We start from the raw sequence: 19323 nt of genomic DNA, 5'->3' as shown, positions 1-19323 counted from the left end.
CCAGAAATTTGACAATGTGGAGGAAATAGATCAATACCTGGAATCACACCCTCTTCCTAGACTTAATCAAGAAGAAATAGATCTCTTGAGCAGACTGATTTCAAATACTAAGATAGAAGGAACAGTAAAAAATCTCCCAAGAAAAAAAAAAAATCCCTGGTCCAGATGGCTTCATACCAGAATTCTGTCAAACTTTCAAAAAAGAGATTATACCCATACTGCAGAAATTATTCCAAAAAAATTGAGAAGGAAAGAATCTTCCCCAACATGTTCTACAAAGCAAACATCATCCTGATACCAAAACCAGGAAAAGACCCAACTAAAAAGGAGAATTTGAGACCAATATTACTAATGAATATAGATGCAAAAATTCTCAATAAAATCCTAGCCAATAAATTACAGCTACACATTAAAAATATCATTCATCACGATCATGTAGGTTTTATCCCAGGAATGCAAAGCTCATTTAACACATGCAAGTTCCATAAATGTAATTCACCATAACAACAGAAGCAAAAATAAAGATTATATGATCCTTTCAATAGATGCAGAAAAAACATTCGATAAAATTCAGCATCCTTTTCTAATTAGAACTCTGAACAAAATAGGTATATGTGGCACATTTCTTAAATTGATTGAAGCCATCTATGACAAACCCACAGCTAATATTATACTGAATGGAGTGAAACAGAGCTTTTCCACTTATAACTGGAACCAAACAAGGCTGTCCTCTGTCCGCACTACTATTCCACATAGTGCTGGAAGTTTTAACTAATACAATCAGGCAAGAGAAGGAAATAAAGGGCATCCAAATGGGGGGCAGAGGAGGGCAAACTCTCCCTCTTTGGCAATGATATGATCTTATACTTAGAGAACCCCAAGACTCCTGGAAGTGATCAAAAAATATAGTAATGTCTAAGGACATAAAATCAATGTCCACAAATCAAAAGCCTTTGTATATGCCAGTAACAACCAAGATGAGAAGCTAATCAAGGACTCAACTCCCTTCATCATAGCTTCAAAGAAAATGAAGTACCTAGGAATATGCCTAACAAAAGAGGTGAAGGACCTCTATAAAGAAAATTATGAAACCCTAAGATAAGAAATAATAGAAGATATTAACAAATGGAAGAACATACCATGCTCCTGGCTGGGAAGAATCAACATTGTTAAAATGTCTATACTTCCCAAAGCAATCTACAGATTCAGTGCAATTCCCATTAAAATACCAACATCATACTTTCAAGATTTGGAGAAAATAATTATTTTTATGGAACAGACTAAACCTATATAGCCAAGGCAATTCTTAGTAATAAAAACAAAGCCAGGGGCATCAGCCTACCAGACTGTACTGCAAGACCATAGTGATTAAAACAGCATGGAATTGGCACAAAAATAGAGACATAGACATCTGGAACCAAATAGAAAACTAGGAAATGAAACAAACATCTTACATCCACCTAATCTTTGATAAACCAAACAAGAACATACTCTTGTATGTTGAATAGGGGAAAGAATCCCTATTCAATAAATGGTACTGAGATGACTGGATAACTACATGTAAAAGACCGAAACTGGACCCGCACATTTCTCCACTCACTAAACTTGAATCAAGATGGATAAAAGATCTAAATCGAAGGCATGAAACAATAAAAATCCTTGAAGCTGTGGGGAAAACATTTGAAGTTATTGGGGAAGGACTTTATGAAGAAAACTTCAGTGGCAATTACAACAACAAAAATAAACAAATAGGACTTAATTTAATTGAATAGCTTCTGTACAGCTAAGGAGACAACAATAAAAGCAAAAATATAGCCTTCAGAATGGGAAAAGATATTTGCATGTTATGACTCTGACAAAGAGTTAATAACTAGAAAGTACAGAGAATTTAGTCAACAAAAAAAGGGCAAACAATCTCATCTCCCACAGGACAAGAAACATGAACAGAACCTTCTTGGAGGAAGATAGACAAATGGCTAACAAACATATGAAAAAATGCTCATCATCTCTAATTACCAGAGAAATGCACATCACAACCACCCTAAGATACCACTTAACCCCAGTGAGAATCGCCCACATCACAAAATCTCAAAACTACAGATGCTGGCATGGATGTGGAGAGAAGGGAACAAATACTTTTACACAGCTGGTAGAACTGCAAACTAATTCAACCCTTTTGAAAGGAAGTATAAAGAATCCTCAAAAAATTCAAACTAGACTTCCCATTTGATCCTGCAATCCCATTACTGGGTATCTACCCAGAAGAAAAAAAATCCTTTTACCATAAGAACATTTGCACTAGACTGTTTATCACAGCTCAATTTACAATTACAAAACTGTGGAAACAACCTAAATGCCCACTACTCCAGGAATGGATTGACAAGCCATGGTATAAGTATACCATGGAATACCATTCAGCCACTAAAAAAGATGGAGACTTTATATCTTTTGTATTAATCTGGATGGAATTGAAACACATTCTCCTTAGTAAAGCATCACAAAAATGGAGATGCAAGAATCCAATGTACTCAATTCTCATATGAGGACAATTGATGACCTAGTACATGGTGGGGAGTGGGGGAAGGGGGAATGGAGAGAGCACAAGAGGTGGATAGGTGGGGGCTCATGGTGTGTGACACACCTCTTGGAGGCGGGACACAGTTATAAGAGGGACTTTACTTAACAAATGCAATCAGTATAAACTGGTTCTCTGTACCCTCAATGAATCCTCAACAATTAAAAGAAAAATGTTTTAATAAAAAAAAAAATCTGGTGTCAAGTTTCTCTGTCTTCTCCATGTGACAACAGTAATAGTAAACTGGGCCAATATAACCTTTTGTAAATTAGCTATTATTCCATCAGATCTTGCATTACTGCAGAAGTTCAAAAATTGTAATTTTTCCTGGACATGTTTTGGAAAAATAAGAATCAAAGGAGGATATGACTCAGAGAAGTTAATCATGTATCCCTCTGGTCCCGGTGGTAAAGCCTTGCAATATAATGGTCAAAGTCAGAATTACCACAGAATTACCATGGTGTGGCTGGTGGGAAAGGTCCTTCAGGAGGGTAGGTTCCTGAGGAAGATACTCTGATTTTCAGATGCTGCCCCAGACCTACAATAGGTCTGATAAGAAGGAAACTAGGATGATATATTTGCTTGTTCTGTTTTGACCCAAAACCATTCTTTTTTTGCTTTCTCTTTAGTATTGAAATAATACGATTGGGCAACAGTTTCTATATCAACTGGGATCGGAAGATGTTTTACGCACCAAGGAACACACCAGCACAGGCTCGTACCACCACCCTTAATGAAGAACTTGGCCAGGTCCAATATGTGTTCTCTGACAAAACAGGGACTCTGACTCAGAACGTCATGATTTTCAGCAAATGTTCTATTAATGGGAAACTCTATGGTATGCATGTCTTCCTGCTTTCCCTAAGTCCTGGGGAAATTCTACTTTGCAGCTTGTTTTTCAATAATGATCTAACTCTAAATCTATAAGCCTCTGGAATTCACATTTACCTCCTATTCTCACCACCCACCCCGTCTATGCACCAACAAAAAACACCCAGCCCATTCAATTCTAACCAAAAAAACATTTATTTAGCACCTTATAAATTCAATCCATTTTTTAAGACATTGAGAGTACTAACATGTGCAAGACTTAGTCTCTGTCTAAAGAAGTTCCCAATGTCTCAAGGAAAAATCATATGCTCAGTTCACTGTCATATTACATTAGATGAATGTTGGCTAAAAGGTACAAAGCCTCAGTTAGATAGGAGGAATGTGTTTTTGGAATCTATTATATAGCATGTTGACCATACATAATAATCAGTGTGTATTTCAAAATTGCCTAAAGAGTAGATTTTAGGCTCAGTGCTTGTGGCTCAAGTGGCTAAGGCGCCAGCCACATACACCTAAGGTGGCGGGTTCGAATCCAGCCTGGGCCTGCCAAAGAACAATGACAGCCGCAACCAAAAAATAGCCGGGTGATGTGGCAGGCGCCTGTGGTCCCAGCTACTTGGGAGGCTGAGGGAAGAGACTCACTTGAGCCCAGGAGTTGGAGGTTCCTGTGAGCTGTAATGCCACAGCACTCTACCCAGGGGGATAGCTTGAGGCTCTGTCTCAAAAAAAAAAAAGAGTAGATTTTAAATGTTCTTACTGTAGAATAGTATGAGTATGAGGTGAGTGATATGTTAATTTCAGCTTGATACACATATAGTCATTCCACTATGTATACAGATATTAAAACATCATATTGTGCCCATAAATACATACAACTATTTGTCAATTAAAAATAAAATTAATTTAAAATAAGTCAGAGCAGTCATCGTATTACTGAAGCTGCTAACCTCCTGATTACCCTTTAGAACAATAAATAATGATGAGAGAAGCCATCAAAAGGTAGTCAGAGTTTGATCAGTGTCTGTCAGGCCCAATTCCGTATTTATTTTATATGCTTATTTTGGTGACAGAGTTAAGTCCTCATGTGTATGAACATTCATACCCATCCCCTAACTGTTCTGAGGGAGGTGATCACATCTAAAAAGCCAGAGCACATGGATATTCTTCTGGGACATTGAGAAAGTTTTGAAACTTGAGAGAGGTGGTAGTTGTACAACATTATAAATGCACTAAATGCCCCTAAACCATACACTTTAAAATGGTTAATTATATGTTATGCTTCACCTCGATAAAAAAAATTATTAACATTTTAAATTTTGTTTTAAAAGCGATAGCACTCTAAAAAAAAAAAAAAAAGCTAGAGCACTCTAATACTTTCCTATTATCCTTACCAAACAAGTTTTATTGTATATAAACTCTGAAGCCTTATTTTTGGATGAGTTGTTTGGGTGAGGATCTTAATTCTCTGGCTCATTGTAAGATATGACCATATACTTGGTAAGGTTGAACAGGGTCATGGTGATTCTATGCTTCACAACAGACCTGTCTTTTACCCCCAATACTATCTGTACATACTACCTACTGTTCAAGAATCCCAAACACTCTAGAATTATTTTCACATCTCTTCTAAGTAAATTTTTAGATTGGAGGGCTTCCTTCAGGTGTGAAGTCTCCAATAGATTCAGTGACTAAACTCCAGTGTCTCCTTACTCTCATGTAAGGGAGAAGAGCTGAGGCCCAGGGAGACCTTGCCTTACCATTGGCTTAGGGAAAGGAGCTTACTGGGGTACTGAGGGGTTTTAAGACAGTTTGACTGCAAGTATAGGATGAAAGAAGAAATAAGCTTTTAAAACCCCTTCTTTAGGCTCAGCGCCTACGGCTCAACTGGCTAAGGCGCCAGCCACATACACCTGAGCTGGCGGGTTCGAATCCAGCCCGGACCCGCAAAACAACAATGACGGCTGCAACCAAAAAACAGCCGGGCGTTGTGGTGGGCGCCTGTAGTCCCAGCTACTTGGGAGGTAGAGGCAGGAGAATCGCTTGAGCCCAGGAGTTGGAGGTTGCTGTGAGCTGTGATGCCACCTTTCTCTACCCAAGGCGACAGCTTGAGGCTCTGTCTCAAAAAAAAAAAACCCTTCTTTAAATTACCATATGACTCAGCAGTTCATTTCTCCATATATACCCACCAAATTTGAAAACAGAAACTCATCCAGATACATCTATGCCAGTATTCATTGTAGGTATTTACAATAGCCCAAAGGTTGGCTCGGCGCCTGTGGCTCAAGTGGCTAAGGCCCCAGCCACATACACCTAAAGTGGCAGGTTTGAATCCAGCCCAGGCCCGCCAAACAACAATGATGGCTGCAACCAAAAAAAATAGCCGGGTATTGTGGTGGGCGCCTTTGGTCCCAGCAACTTGGGAGGCGGAGACAGGAGACTTGCTTGAGCCCAGGAGTTGGAGGTTGCTGTGAGCTATGCCATGGCACTCTACCCAGGGGGACAGCTTGAGGCTCTGTCTCAAAAAAAAAAAAAAAAAACAACAACAACATCAATAGCCCAAAGGTGGAAATAACCCGTGTATCTATCACCAAATGGATAAACAAAATGTGGCAAATATACATACAATGTACAAAATATACATACAAGGGAATATTATTTGCCCGCTATGTAGTATAGATGAACCTTGAAAACATTATGCTAAATGAATTAAGCCAGACATAAAAGGACATATATTTTATGATTCTATTTATGTGAGTTATCTAGTATAGGCAAATTCATAGAAACAGAAAGTAGATAAGAGGCTACTAAGGAGATAGAAAAAATGGGAAGTTTCTGTTTGGGGTGCTCAAAAATTGTTGAAAATAAATAGTGATTGTTGCACAACATTGGTAATATAGTTACTGTCATGGAATTTTACATTTAAATGGTTAAAATATAGGTTCATGTTATATATATTTTACCAGAATAAAAAAATTTTAAACCCTCCTTTAAAACCCTGGCCAAGTCTCTGCTCTGTTTGCTTACCACCAGGTGATGTCTATGACAAGAATGGGCAGAAGGTGACAGTCTCTGAGGTAAGTGATTAGGGAAGTTCATGTGAAGGCAGAGTAAGGCTGTGCTGCAGAGAAGCATCTTTATTTAATACAAACTGGAATTCTTTGGCCCCCAAAATATTACAGCTTACTGGCCCCACAATATCAGAATGTATATGGTAAATTTCCTATATTTATTTGAGGGGACTTGGTTTTGTTTTGTTTAGTGAAAATAGTTTTATTGGCTTTTTTCTCTTTAAAAAATAATCCACGTAAAAAAATCAAATGAGACAGAAGTGTGTGAAGAAGAAACTCAAAATTATTCAATCCCATTTAGATATCCAATGTAAAATGTGAGTTTATATCCTTTCAGCTGCTTTCCATAAGCATATATACACACATGTATGTATCTCCAGATCTAGATTGGGGGGGATAAAATCATTGTGCATGCTACATTTTCAACTTCCTATTGTTCACTTGACACTATATTACGGTCACCTTCCCATGTCAGTAAATCTAGGTCTACATCATCATTTTGAATGGGTGTTTAATAATCAGTTTAATCATTGAACCTTAATTTATTTAACCAATCCTCTATTTTTATTCCATTTTCTTTTGCTATTATTACAAATAACATTTTGGTAATCATCCTGCTATATACATTTTGTTTACTTTTCTGACAATTATTTTCTTAGGATAAAATCCTAGAAGTAAAATTGATTGATCAAAGGTTAGCCACATTTTTAATGCACTTAATACTGCCATATTGCCTTCAGATAGATTTGCATAATTTTATAATCCCACCAAAAAAAAAAATACCATTCCTTTTCCCCGTATCCTTCTCAGCACTGGGTAATAACCATTTTTTAATCTGTGGAAATATAATTGGCAAAAAATAATATTTCATTATTTAATTTGCCTTTCTCTGATTACTAATTAGGTTGAATAGCTTTTATGTGCTTATTTTCCTTCACCTTCCCAGTTCCTTTATTTTCCATATACTTATTTTGTTAATTATCTGTTTATGTTCATTGCTCTGTTTTTCTAATTTGAAAATGTTCTTTATATAGTAGAAATAGCAACTCTTCCTTTGACACATATGTTACAGTTATTTTTCCCATTTTGTCTTTTGGTTTTTAATTTTTTAATTTTTTTGTGTGTAGAAGTTTTTAGCGTCTGTAATTGAATCTGTTTACCTTTATACTTTCGGGATTTGTGACAGATTCAACAGTCTTTACCCACACAATTACAAAAATATTTTACTATTCTTCTTCGTAGCTGGTTCATTTCACTGATTTCTCTAGTATTGGAGTTCTGCTTTTGTTTATGAATTTGATTTTAACACATCCCTTCATAAGGCTTCTTCCATTGCTTTCAGTATACTCCTCACCCTACCCCATCCCTGTCCTGCTAGACCCAATTCCAAACCCATAGCCGCTTGACTTACGTACCAAACTGACTCCAGCTCCCAACTATCACCTTCACCCCGTCCACCCAAAAAGATTGAAAAGGGGAAGGAAAATCAATGTTTTGCCTTAAATCATCTTCCAGGAACTCTGATAATGACTTTAGAAATATAAATAAAGGCTCAGCACCTGTGGCTCAAGTGGCTAAGGCGCCAGCATATACACCTAAGGTGGCAGGTTCGAATCCAGCCCGGGCCCGCCAAACAACAATGATGGCTGCAACCAAAAAATAGCCAGGCGTTGTGGCAGGCACCTGTGGTCCCAGCTACTTGGGAGGCTGAGGCAGGAGACTCGCTTGAGCCCAGGAGTTGGAGGTTGCTGTGAGCTGTGATGCCATAGCACTCTACCCAAGGGGACAGCTTGAGGCTCTGTCTCAAAAAAAAAAAAGAAATATAAATAAAGTTATAGTTCTATGGAGTAAATTCCCCCTCGAGTTTCTTTCCTCTTTCTCTCCTTTTCACTACTGATTGACCATAACATATTTTTCACTAAATCATTGGAATCTTTGTTCTCTTATAAACTTACTTACCTATCCCATCATAAAATTGCTCTCTTCTCCCTGCCTTAATTGAAACACAACTTTCCGAGCAGTGCCTATGGCTCAGTGAGTAGGGTGCTGGCCCCATATACCGAGAGTGGCATACTCGAACCTGGCCCCAACCAAACTGCAACAAAAAAATAGCCAGGCATTGTGGTGGATGCCTGTGGTCCCAGCTACTCAGGAGGATGAGGCATGAGAATCACCTAAGCGCAAGAGCTGGAAGTTGCTGTGAGCTGTGACGGCCCAGCACCCTACTGAGGGTGACAAAGTGAGACTCTGTCTCTAAAAAAAAAAAAAGAACAGAAAAGAAAAAAGAAACACCACTTTCCTTGCGAACATCCCTTTTCTTAGCATATTGTAAGCCCAAAGGTATTGTCTTCATTAATATGTGCCACTTTTAAGCCATCACTTTTTCTCCTTTATACTGTCTTTCTTCCTGTGATGCTTTTGACTTCTAGTTATACTCATCTTCAACTCTTCAGGTGGTCAACATCTATGGATTTTCTAGCTTCTTCCACCTCATTCACGAGGACTTGGAAACTTAGCTTGTATTCTCCCTCTCCATGCAATCACTTCTTTCATTTTGGGAGGTATTGGCATCTTTTTGGATGATCTATTCACTATGGACTCTTTCAAGTATCTGAGAGACCATTTCCAATGACCTTCTTTAGTACCTCTTGTACTAAAGAAGAAAAAAACCTATATAATTCATCTCCATGTCCCCAGAATTGTATTACTCTGAAATTGTAAACTACCTTGCCATGATCTCTGATCACAAACCTTATTCTCTATCTTTCACAGTATTTGGCTCAGTACTTGTAATTAAAATTTTTTTAAGTATGCCTGTTTTTTTTATTTCATGAGGATTTACAAACCATTGGCTTTCCGTTTTCTCCAGTCTATCAGTTCCTCATGACTTTACTTCCTTTTCTTTCCTAGCTTGCCTATTTGTAACCCAGGATTATAAGCATCTTCAATGCCTTCCTAGTCCTCCTTTTTTTTTTTTTTTTTGACCTGTTTAATCACCACCAAATCTCAACTCTGTGTTAACCAAACCATCTATCCGGCACTGTTTCCAATCTCAGAATGTGGAGCACTATTTTGGAGATTACAAAACCATTACACATTCAGAGACTCCACCCTCTCCGGTCCCCAGTGCTACTTGGCAAACTTTTTACCTGTTTGTAAACAACTTCATACTTTATTTTCATATCAGGTTTTCCAAACATTCACCACTCACAGGCCTTCTACCACATTCTCTGGGCTCCTCATATGCAGCAGATGATTCACCTTCTACTTTACTGAGAAAAATCTAAACTGTCAAATGTTCTTCTCTGGATGAGTATCAGAACACACTTTTACCTCCCTTCCTTCAGCCCCCCCCCAAACTGTCACTTTCCTTTCAATACTAATCTCTTACATATTCTAGATTCCATCCCTTCCTACTTCAGGAACCTCAGCCAATTCTGTATTCTCTCTCTTCATTTCCAAAACGTACCCCTTATATGATTCTTTCCCCTCAGCTCTAATCTTTCCCTTCTTTAAAAAACCATTAGTATATCCATATAATAGAATATTATTCAAAAATTTTTAAAAGTGAGCTATCAAGCCACAAATAATAATAATAATAATAATAATGATCAACCATGGAAGAACTTTATTTTAACACCATAGGTGTCCAAATTGCAAGGGGAAACTTTAATTTTTTTTTATTTTTACCTCTTGTTTTTATTTTTTTTAATTGTTGGGGATTTATTGAGGGTACAAAGATCCAGGTTGTCAGGCAAAGTCCCTGAACTTTAAATGCATATTTCTTCATTGGGAATGATGGTTAAAGGAAAAAAAAAAAAAAAAAAACTCATATTGCCACCTGGTCACAGTAGCTCATGCCTGTAATCCTAGTACTTTCAGAGACTGAGGCAGGAAGATCATTTGAGGCCATGAGTTTGAGACCAGCCCAGACAACATAGTGAAACCCCATCTCTAAATATATAATAAAATAAAATTAGCCAGGTGTGGTAGTACTCACCTGTAGTCCTAGCTATTCAAGAGGCTAAGGTAGGAGGCTAGGAGTTTGAGGCTGTACCACTACACTATAGCCTAGGGCAAGAGTTTGAGATCCTCTCTCATTCATAAATAAATAAATGGATAGAAATATAGACAGGCAAGCACACACATTACTAAGTGAAAGAAGCCAATCCAAAAGGCTACATAGTGTTTGATTTTAAATATATGACATTCTGGAAAAGGCAAAACTATAAAGATATTGGTTCAGCGCCCAAAGCTCAGTGAGAAGGGCACCAGCCACATACACCAAGACTGGTGGGTTTGAGCCCAGCCCAGGCCTGCTAAAACGACAATGACAACTGCACCCAAAAAATAGCTTGGCATTGTGGCGGGTGCCTGTAGTCCCAGCTACTTGGGAGGCTGAGGCAAGAGAGTCACTTAATCCCAAGAGTTTGAGGTTGCTATGAGTTATGACGGTACAGCACTCTACTGAGGGCAGCACAGTGAGACTCTGTCTCAAAAAAAAAAAAAAGGCTATAAAGATAGTAAAAGAAAAAAAATCCATAGTTGCCAGGGGATTGGGGGTTGGAGGTAGGGAGAGGGATAAAGCAATGGAGCAATGGGGATTTCTAAATCAGTGAAACTAATCTGTATGCTACTGTCATGTGGATTCATGACATCATGCATTTGTCAAACCCTTAAAACTGAACAACACAAAGAGTAAACCCTGATGTAAACTATGGTCTTTAGTTAATAATAATGTATCAATATTGGTTCATCAGCTGTTAATAAATGTGTCACACCAATGCAAGATGTTCATAGGGGAAACTGTAGTGTGGAAGGGAAGGGGAAGTATTCAGGAACTTTTGATATTCTCTACTCGATTCTTTTGTAAACCTAAAATTGTTCTAAAAAAGAAAGTATTAATTTAAAGTAAAATAAAATAAATGTCCTTTTAAACCATCGCCCATTAACCAGACATAGCCACTAAATAGTACATCTTTTACATTCTCTTTTTATTCATATTTCTGGAAAGCAGTTAGAACCTTTCCTTGTTCCCACATTCCCCTCTAGCCATTATCTGTCTAGTCAGTTCAAAATATTTTTTGAGTGTCTGCCATGTGTCAGACCCTGAGTTAGTACTAAAGATTCAGAGAAAACGAAACAGACTTGACCCCTGCTTCCAGAGTTGGCAGGCTGGAGGAGCCGCCATAGAAATAAACAGGCAATTACAGTTACAGTAGTCTCTTAATTCCTCACCTTTCATTCATTCTTCAAACTGTTTTGTATAATCTCTCTGTCCTATCATGTTCACTGAAACTATCCTAGTCAAGGTCATTATCAGTGACTACCCCTGTTAAATCCTGACCCAAATTCTCTGTGGATTTTGACACTCTGAAACCCTACTTTTTCTTTTTTGTTTTTTGTTGAGGCAGAGTCTCACTATGTTGCCCTTGGTAGAGTGCCATGGTGTCACAGCTCACAGCAACCTCAAACGCTTGGGCCCCAGCAATTCCTTAGCCTCCCAAGTAGCTGGGACTACAGGTGCCCACCACAACACCTGGCTATTTTTTGTTGCAGTTGTTATTGTTGTTTAGCTGACCCGGGCCAGGTTTGAACATAACCACCCTTGGCATATGTGGCTGGTGCCATAACCACTGTGCTGTGGGTGCCAAGCCACCCTACTTTTTCTTAAGACTTTATTGCTCTTTGGCTTCTGGTAAAATAACAACTCTTTTCTCATTTTTTTTCTTCGCATCTGATTGCTTTTTCTCATCTCCTTGTCTTAGGTACTGATATTGCCCAGGGCTCTATTATTAGACCTCTTCTCCATCTGTATAGTCTCCCCAGATAATCTCATGTATTCAGATGCCTTTAACTACTACTTACTTACTGATAACCTCCAAAATCCACATATCCAAGGAAAGCTTGATAGCTCCCACCCATGGCCAAGGCTGAAGACATCCTACAAAAACTGTCCTACAGTTACGTCATAGCAACTCAAAGAGTTTCTTCAGTTGCCACCTTCTACCCTCTATTCTGAATTCTCTCATCCTTCATTCTCAGTTTCCATCCAGACTTGCCTTTCAGTCTTGTTTAACTGGTCATTTGCCTTTCAATTTCAAAGTTATCCATGAATGCTGCCTCTCAGGTTATGCTGTTCTGTAGCTGCAAGCAAGCCCTGCCTCAGTCATATAGCCAGACAGGTTCAGTGTTCTCAGGCATTACTAGAAGGAGAAATCAGAAACTAGCTTGGATCTCTCTTGAGCTTCAAAACTATAAGCAACTGCCTGCTTTCATTGCTACCTATATATCTTCTGGGTATCTCCAATTCAATCTGTCAAAAACCTTCTGCTGGGTATCTCACTGAATGGTCTCACTGTATACCCAAGAGCCCATTTAGTAAATATAAAATTGTTCCTGACTCTTTCCCTACTTGTATCCATACCCTATCAGTTCTAGCTCCCTGCATTTTCAAATCCATCCCTTTAATATTTATTGTCACTACTTCATCATTTCTCCAGTGATCATTGAATGGCCTCCTAATTGGTCTCTCAGTTTCTTATCTTTCTAGTTCCAGTGTATTCTCCATGCTGCTACCTGAGGACTTTCTCTCAAACAAATATAATTGTGTCACTTCCAATGGAAAATTGCTATGACACCCTATTGCAAATAAGATGGTAATGCAGTATCTGGCTCATGTCCTACCTCTCCAGCCTTATCTCTCACCATACACCAGCTTCTATTAAAGTTTCAATGAACTTTTCAAGTTCATTGAAGTTTCTTGTACTTGCCAGTACAAAAGCCCACTTCTAGAAAAGCCTCAGAATATATATGCTATATGATGGGTTATCTTTTTTTATATGATGGGTTATCTTAAATTACTGAAACTATAAACTTCATAGAGCTCATAACTCCATGGTTGGCCAGGTCTAGAGATTAGCTCTAGACCATACTTACTCATTGCTATGACAAAATTCCCTCTAAATAAGATATAGAGTCTGTACACGGTGGCTCACACCTGTAATTCTAGCACTCTGGGAGGCTGAGGCAGGTGGATTGCCTGAGCTCACAGGTTCGAGACCAGCCTGAGCAAGAGTGAGACTGTGTTTCTAAAAATAGCTAGGCATTGTGGCAGAAGCCTGTAGTCCCAGCTACTCAGGAGGCTAAGACAAGAGAATCACTTGAGCCCAAGAGTTTGAGGTTGCTGTGAGCTATGACGTCACAGCACTACAGAGGGTGACAAAGTGAGACTGTCTCAAAAAATAATAATAATATGATATAGAAAAACCCAATGTAGCTCACTACAAATGTTTCTTTCTCCAACATAGCACCAATCAGAATAATTGTGTCTGCACTTGACAAACTGGGTCCGAGCTCAGGTGCCACCACATATCCAGAGAACTGGAGAAAAATCCTTGAGGGTTCTGGTAGGGCTGGAGACATGTGTTAATAACATCACATTCCAGGATAGGCAAAGCTGAGCCAGAAAAAATAGTTACCCAAGTTGACTACAAATAGCCTAGCTAAAATGGAGAGTGAGAGTCAATGGCTAAAGAAGCCACTGGCAAAAAAAAAAAAAAAAAAAAAAAGCCATTGGCAAAGTCAGGAAAATAGTGGATATTAGATCCAAATATGGAGGCAAGGACTAAACTAGGAACTGAAGCAGCAAGGTCCATGACCATGAATGTTAGAGGCAGAAACGGTCAGATATGCTGGTGATAGGTCAAGCAAAAAAACAATTTTTTTTTTGAGACAGAGTCTCACTGTGTCACCCTCAGTAGAGTGCCATGGCATCACAGCCCACAGCAACCTCAAACTCTTGGGCTTAAGTGATTCTCTTGCCTCAGCCTCCCAAGTAGCTGGGACTACAGGCGCCACCACAATGCCTGGCTATTTTGTAGCTGTAGCTGTCATTGTTGTTTAGCAGGCCTGGGCCGGGTTTGAACCCACAGCCTGAGGAAATATGGCCGGTGCCCTAACCACTGAGCTACAGGTGCCAAGCAGGTCAAGCAAAATTAAGTATGTGAACAACAAGCACGTACTGAAACTCATCATATGGCCTTGTCTCTATCTTGCAGTATTCCTCTCTAGCCCCATATAACCCTGTCAGGCTAGAGAGAAATAGTGCAACAGGATACCACTATACCTGGGACTCTATTCTCAGTTCCCAAAATCAGGCCAAGGACAACCAGAAACAAGACTATTTCCAGATACTACTTATAGATAGGGGGTAATTACCCCTCAGGTTCGATTATTATGGATTTGGGACTTGGAAGAATAGAGTCTGCCAATAGATTGGCATTAATCATTCAGAACAGCCAGAGTGAAAGGGATGCAAAAAGGATCTGCCAAGCAGTAGTCAGCTTGTCTCCATTGGAAGACTCTTTTCTGGTCCAAATAAATGGCTGGTCCAGGTCAGAGCTGCACGGACCTTAGGAACCAGCACAGGGTCTCCCTTCACTTAGCTTTTCCCTTCCCCTCCTCCTGAGAATTCTCATCACATTCCAGAAATTGTCTCTGAACTGACCTATAAAGTGTCAAATTGCTGCTGAGAAGTTTGATCTGGCTTTTGCATTCCAGAAAGACATGATCGACTTCTCCTACAACAAACTGGCTGATCCTAAGTTTTCATTTTATGACAAGACTTTGGTAGAAGCAGTGAAAGAAGGAGATCACTGGGTGCACTTGTTTTTCCTCTCACTCTCATTATGTCATACTGTGATGTCAGAAGAAAAACTGGAAGGTGAGGAGAGGCCTGAGGCCTCATGGACTGAGGATGTGTTGTGGAATCTAGACTGGTTGGAGGTGGGGATGGTTTGAGATAATTTGTAATGACTTAATCTAAGAAAGAACTTTCTAATAGGTAGCATTGTCCAGCAATAAAATAAATAGTCAAGGTAAGTAGGGAGCTTCCAGTCACTGGAGATTGCAAGTACAAAATAACTCCTTGTTTAAAAGAAGATTCATTAATTGCATAGGAATCAAACTTGGTTCTATCTAGGACACTTCCAATCTTGAGACTATGTGATGTTCTGTCAAATCCATCTGACTTGTCCTCACTGACAAGCCTCACTATCTCTGACAAGACTTCCTGAAAGATGAGTTGCCAACTTCTTATCATTTCATAATTTCTAGATATCCCTGCATATCCTAGTTCTTTAGTAACCAAATATAGCTGAGCCATCCATTAATTTATTCAAACCTTTTTGGAAACAAAAATGAGGCATGACTGATTAACAACTAAAGACTCTGTTTTTCTTAGAAAACAAGAATTTAGGCAATCAAATGAGTTACATTCTTTCATGCCAACGTACTCTTAATAATACCAGTAGTGACACCTTATATTTGTATATCACACAATAGTTTTACAAATTGCTTTCATTTGTATTATTTCCTACAGTCTTCATGGCAGCCCTCTGAGACAGGCAGAACAAGAAATAAAATTTTACAGAGAAGGAAACTAAAGCTAAAAGAGATAAAGTTACCTGCCTAAAAATCCTATAACTAATAAGGGCAGAGAAAAGAACCCAAATCTCATGTGTCTTGACCCTGGGACCTCCCGCCCACCACATACTTCTCAGGATCTGCCATTCCAACAAGGTGCTAGTATTTAAAGCAGTCCTCCTCTTTGTTTGACAGGGTAGGAAACACACAAGATAATAGTGACAGGGTAGGAAACACAAGATAATAGTCTCAGTTATTTAGTATCTGACATATCTTATGTCTGACCTAAAATAAGACTTCTTACCTACCTTATTCACAAATGTAAGACTCTGTGATGCATAACTGTTTTAAAAATCAAATAGACAATTTTTTTTTTTTTTTTTAGACAGAATCTCACTATGTTGCCCTCAGTAGAGTACCATTGCATCACAGCTCACAGCAGCCTCGAACTCTTGGAATTAAGCCAGTGATTCTCAACTTTCCTAATGCCACGGCCCTTTAATACTATTTTGTTGTTGTTGTTGCAGTTGTTGTTTAGCTGGCCCAGGCCAGGTTCGAACCCACCACCCCTGATGTATGTGGCTGGCCCTGTAACCACTGCTACGGGTGCCACGCCGACAGTTGGAACTTTCAAAAAATATGTAAATCAATAAATAAATAAAAATAAAATGACCTTCAGAAGAGAAATAATGTAAAATATACCTCAGATGGTGATAATATTCTAACAGAGGAATTCCGGAAATATCTTGAATAGTATCAGATTGAATATCTTGAATAATATCAGCCAAAACTAATTCAGGCTCAGCTCCTGTAGCTCAGCAGCTAAGGCGCTGGCCAGATACACTGGGGCTGGTGTGTTGGAACCCAGACCGGGCCTGCCAAACAACAATAACAGCTACAACAAAAAAATAGCTGGGCATTGTGGTGGGCACCTGTAGTCCCAGCTACTTGGGAGGCTGAAGCAAGAGGATCACTTAAGCCCAAGAGTTTGATCTTGCTGTGAGCTATGAGTCCATAGCACTCTACTGAGGGCAACATATTGAGACTTTGTCTCAAAAAAAGAAAAAAGAAAGAAAGACTAATTCAACAAACTGAGTCATTCTGCTTCCAAGGGTGAGTTTCAAAGGTGGTAACACTTGTTCATATGTATGAATGAGTATGTATGAATTTTTTTGAAATGTAATTGTTTACTGAACCATCAATCTTACTATATTATAGCAGTGTTTATCAAAGTGTGGTCAGTCTCAAGCATGGGTACTGATACAGGACCACCTGCATGAGTATCACCCAGGAGATTTGTTAAAATGCTGTTTCTTGGTATAACAAATATTGAAGACTCACAAGGGCAAGGGTGGAGGAGCAGGTGGGAAATTACCTCTGGGGTACAATGTACACTACTTGAGTCATACCAAAAGCTCTGACTCTACTATTATACAATGTATATGTGCAACAGAATCCAACTTGTACCCTAAATCTATTAAAATATTAAAAAGGTGTTTTAAATTCGATTTAATTCTTTTTCCCAGATTGTGATTATGGATTCAGTAAATTTGGTGGAGTCCAAGAACTACATTTTTCAATAGGCTACCCACATTTACCCACTAAAGTTGGAGAGTACACATAACTGCCCATTTTGTTTGTTTGTGTATACTACATGTACCATGTACCTCACTAATATACCTCAGGCCTGTGAAATTAGTTGAAAATAAAGGAAAAGAAAAGAGACTAACAAGTTCTATGCAACCTGGCCTTTTAAGGCCAGACTTATGAGGATGATTTTTGAAAAATTTCTGGTCTCCATCTTTATATAAGGTGTTTAGAAGACAGTGTCACCTCTGGGTAGGCTTCACCTGTTCATCTCTGTAGGCTCTGGTTACCCTCTTCTCTCCTGTTAGGTGTGCTGGTGTACCAGGCTCAGTCACCAGATGAAGGTGCCCTGGTCACTGCTGCCAGGAACTTTGGCTTTGTGTTCCGTTCCCGCACATTTGAGACAATCACCGTAGTCGAAATGGGGCAAACCAGAGTCTACCAACTGCTTTCTATTTTGGACTTCAACAATGTGCGCAAGCGGATGTCTGTTATTGGTGGGTGCCTTTCTTAGTCCTCTCCCTTTCTTTGTCTTTCATATATATTCACATGTTACCTTTCTCTTTTTTCTACACACAAATGCTCTCCCATACTCACATGCCTTCTCACAGGCACTGTGCCTCAAATACAAACACACAGCCCTTCCTACTTGCTCTCTCACATATCTTTTAACTTTTCACTTATGCACATATGAGGACTTGGTAATATGCTAAATTCCTTCTGTAGTGTTCCTAGGTGGTGGCTTATCATCATCATCAAAGCCAAGATAAGGACAGAGAATAAATTTATAAAACCTGAACATGGAATAAGAAATGGGTACAGACAGCATAGGGGAAATTAATACTGTCTTGCTCTCTCAATTAGTTTGGCCTTCAGACTACAGAGAGAGAAGGTCATTTTTCATCCTTGGTCCATACTAGGTGTGAGCCTGGATCTGGGGCTTGGAATTGAGAAACACTACATCCAGTCTTCCACAGGTAACAGTGAACCATGGGAGAACTGGTTCTGTAAGTACCTCTCTCACTCTTGCCAGCCCTCACCACATCATTCTTCCTGCATGACCACTCACTGAGTACTTAGCCTCCAAAGGTAGAGACAAATGTCACAGGGAACAGCCTCCTGCCATTCTCAGTGGCCCTGATAAGTTCTTGTAACAGTAGACCTATATGGTTACTTTGATTACTTGCTTGTCTTTAGTACGGACACCTGAAGATCGGGTAATGTTGTTCTGCAAGGGTGCAGACACCATCATCTGTGAGCTGCTTCATCCATCCTGCTACTCCCTCAGTGATGTGACCATGGAACAATTAGATGTAAGTGTTTAGGCTGCAGGAGAAGGGAAGCTGTGGGTGGTTCTGATATCTGGATATATGTCCACATATGTGTCCTTGTGTCAGTGTGTTTCTATGAGGGTGTATTATAGTGTCTATGTCTCTTTAATTGATGGAAGAATAAACTATCTCATTTTGTGGGATTCTTACTGACCATATTGCCATTTGTGCCAAAGAGTTGCGTGGGACATGACCCCAGAGGCATGATAAGAATTATATCTATGGGAAAACTTACAACCATCGGAATAGTTTATGATTCTTGGCTCAGGAAGCCATGGTCAGACCTGTTGCTTCACAATAGAGCCTGCTGATGTGGGAGTTCCCACATTACCAGCTGTGATGAGGACAGACTGCCTTCTGAGGGTATGAAGCAGAAAACCCCAGGCTTGGCCTGTTTGATACCTCCCTCTGTTGTCTATGGGATTCACATCACCTCCCATATTCCAGCCTGGATACTCTCTAAAATTTGAGATGTATCAAAAAGAGAGACTGGAGGCTCGGCGCC

At 39.3% G+C, this 19323-nt stretch overlaps 1 protein-coding gene across 1 annotated transcript in view; it reads left to right on the top strand.

Annotated features, from left to right (window-relative positions):
- Positions 1–19323, top strand: part of LOC100942765 (phospholipid-transporting ATPase FetA-like) — a 137163-nt gene that overhangs the window by 101062 nt on the left and 16778 nt on the right. The window contains exons 13-17 of the mRNA XM_012811646.2: positions 3205–3413; positions 6437–6480; positions 15037–15199; positions 17796–17984; positions 18685–18800. Of these exons, the coding sequence (XP_012667100.2) occupies positions 3205–3413; positions 6437–6480; positions 15037–15199; positions 17796–17984; positions 18685–18800 (721 nt within the window). The remainder of the gene's footprint in view (positions 1–3204; positions 3414–6436; positions 6481–15036; positions 15200–17795; positions 17985–18684; positions 18801–19323) is intronic.

The sequence above is a fragment of the Otolemur garnettii genome, unplaced genomic scaffold, assembly GCF_000181295.1.
Source record: "Otolemur garnettii isolate 467f Iridium unplaced genomic scaffold, OtoGar3 scaffold00172, whole genome shotgun sequence".
In the NCBI taxonomy this organism is placed as follows: Eukaryota; Metazoa; Chordata; class Mammalia; order Primates; family Galagidae; genus Otolemur; species Otolemur garnettii.
Note: the sequence above shows the minus strand (reverse complement) of the source record. Positions and strands in the feature narration are given on the sequence as shown.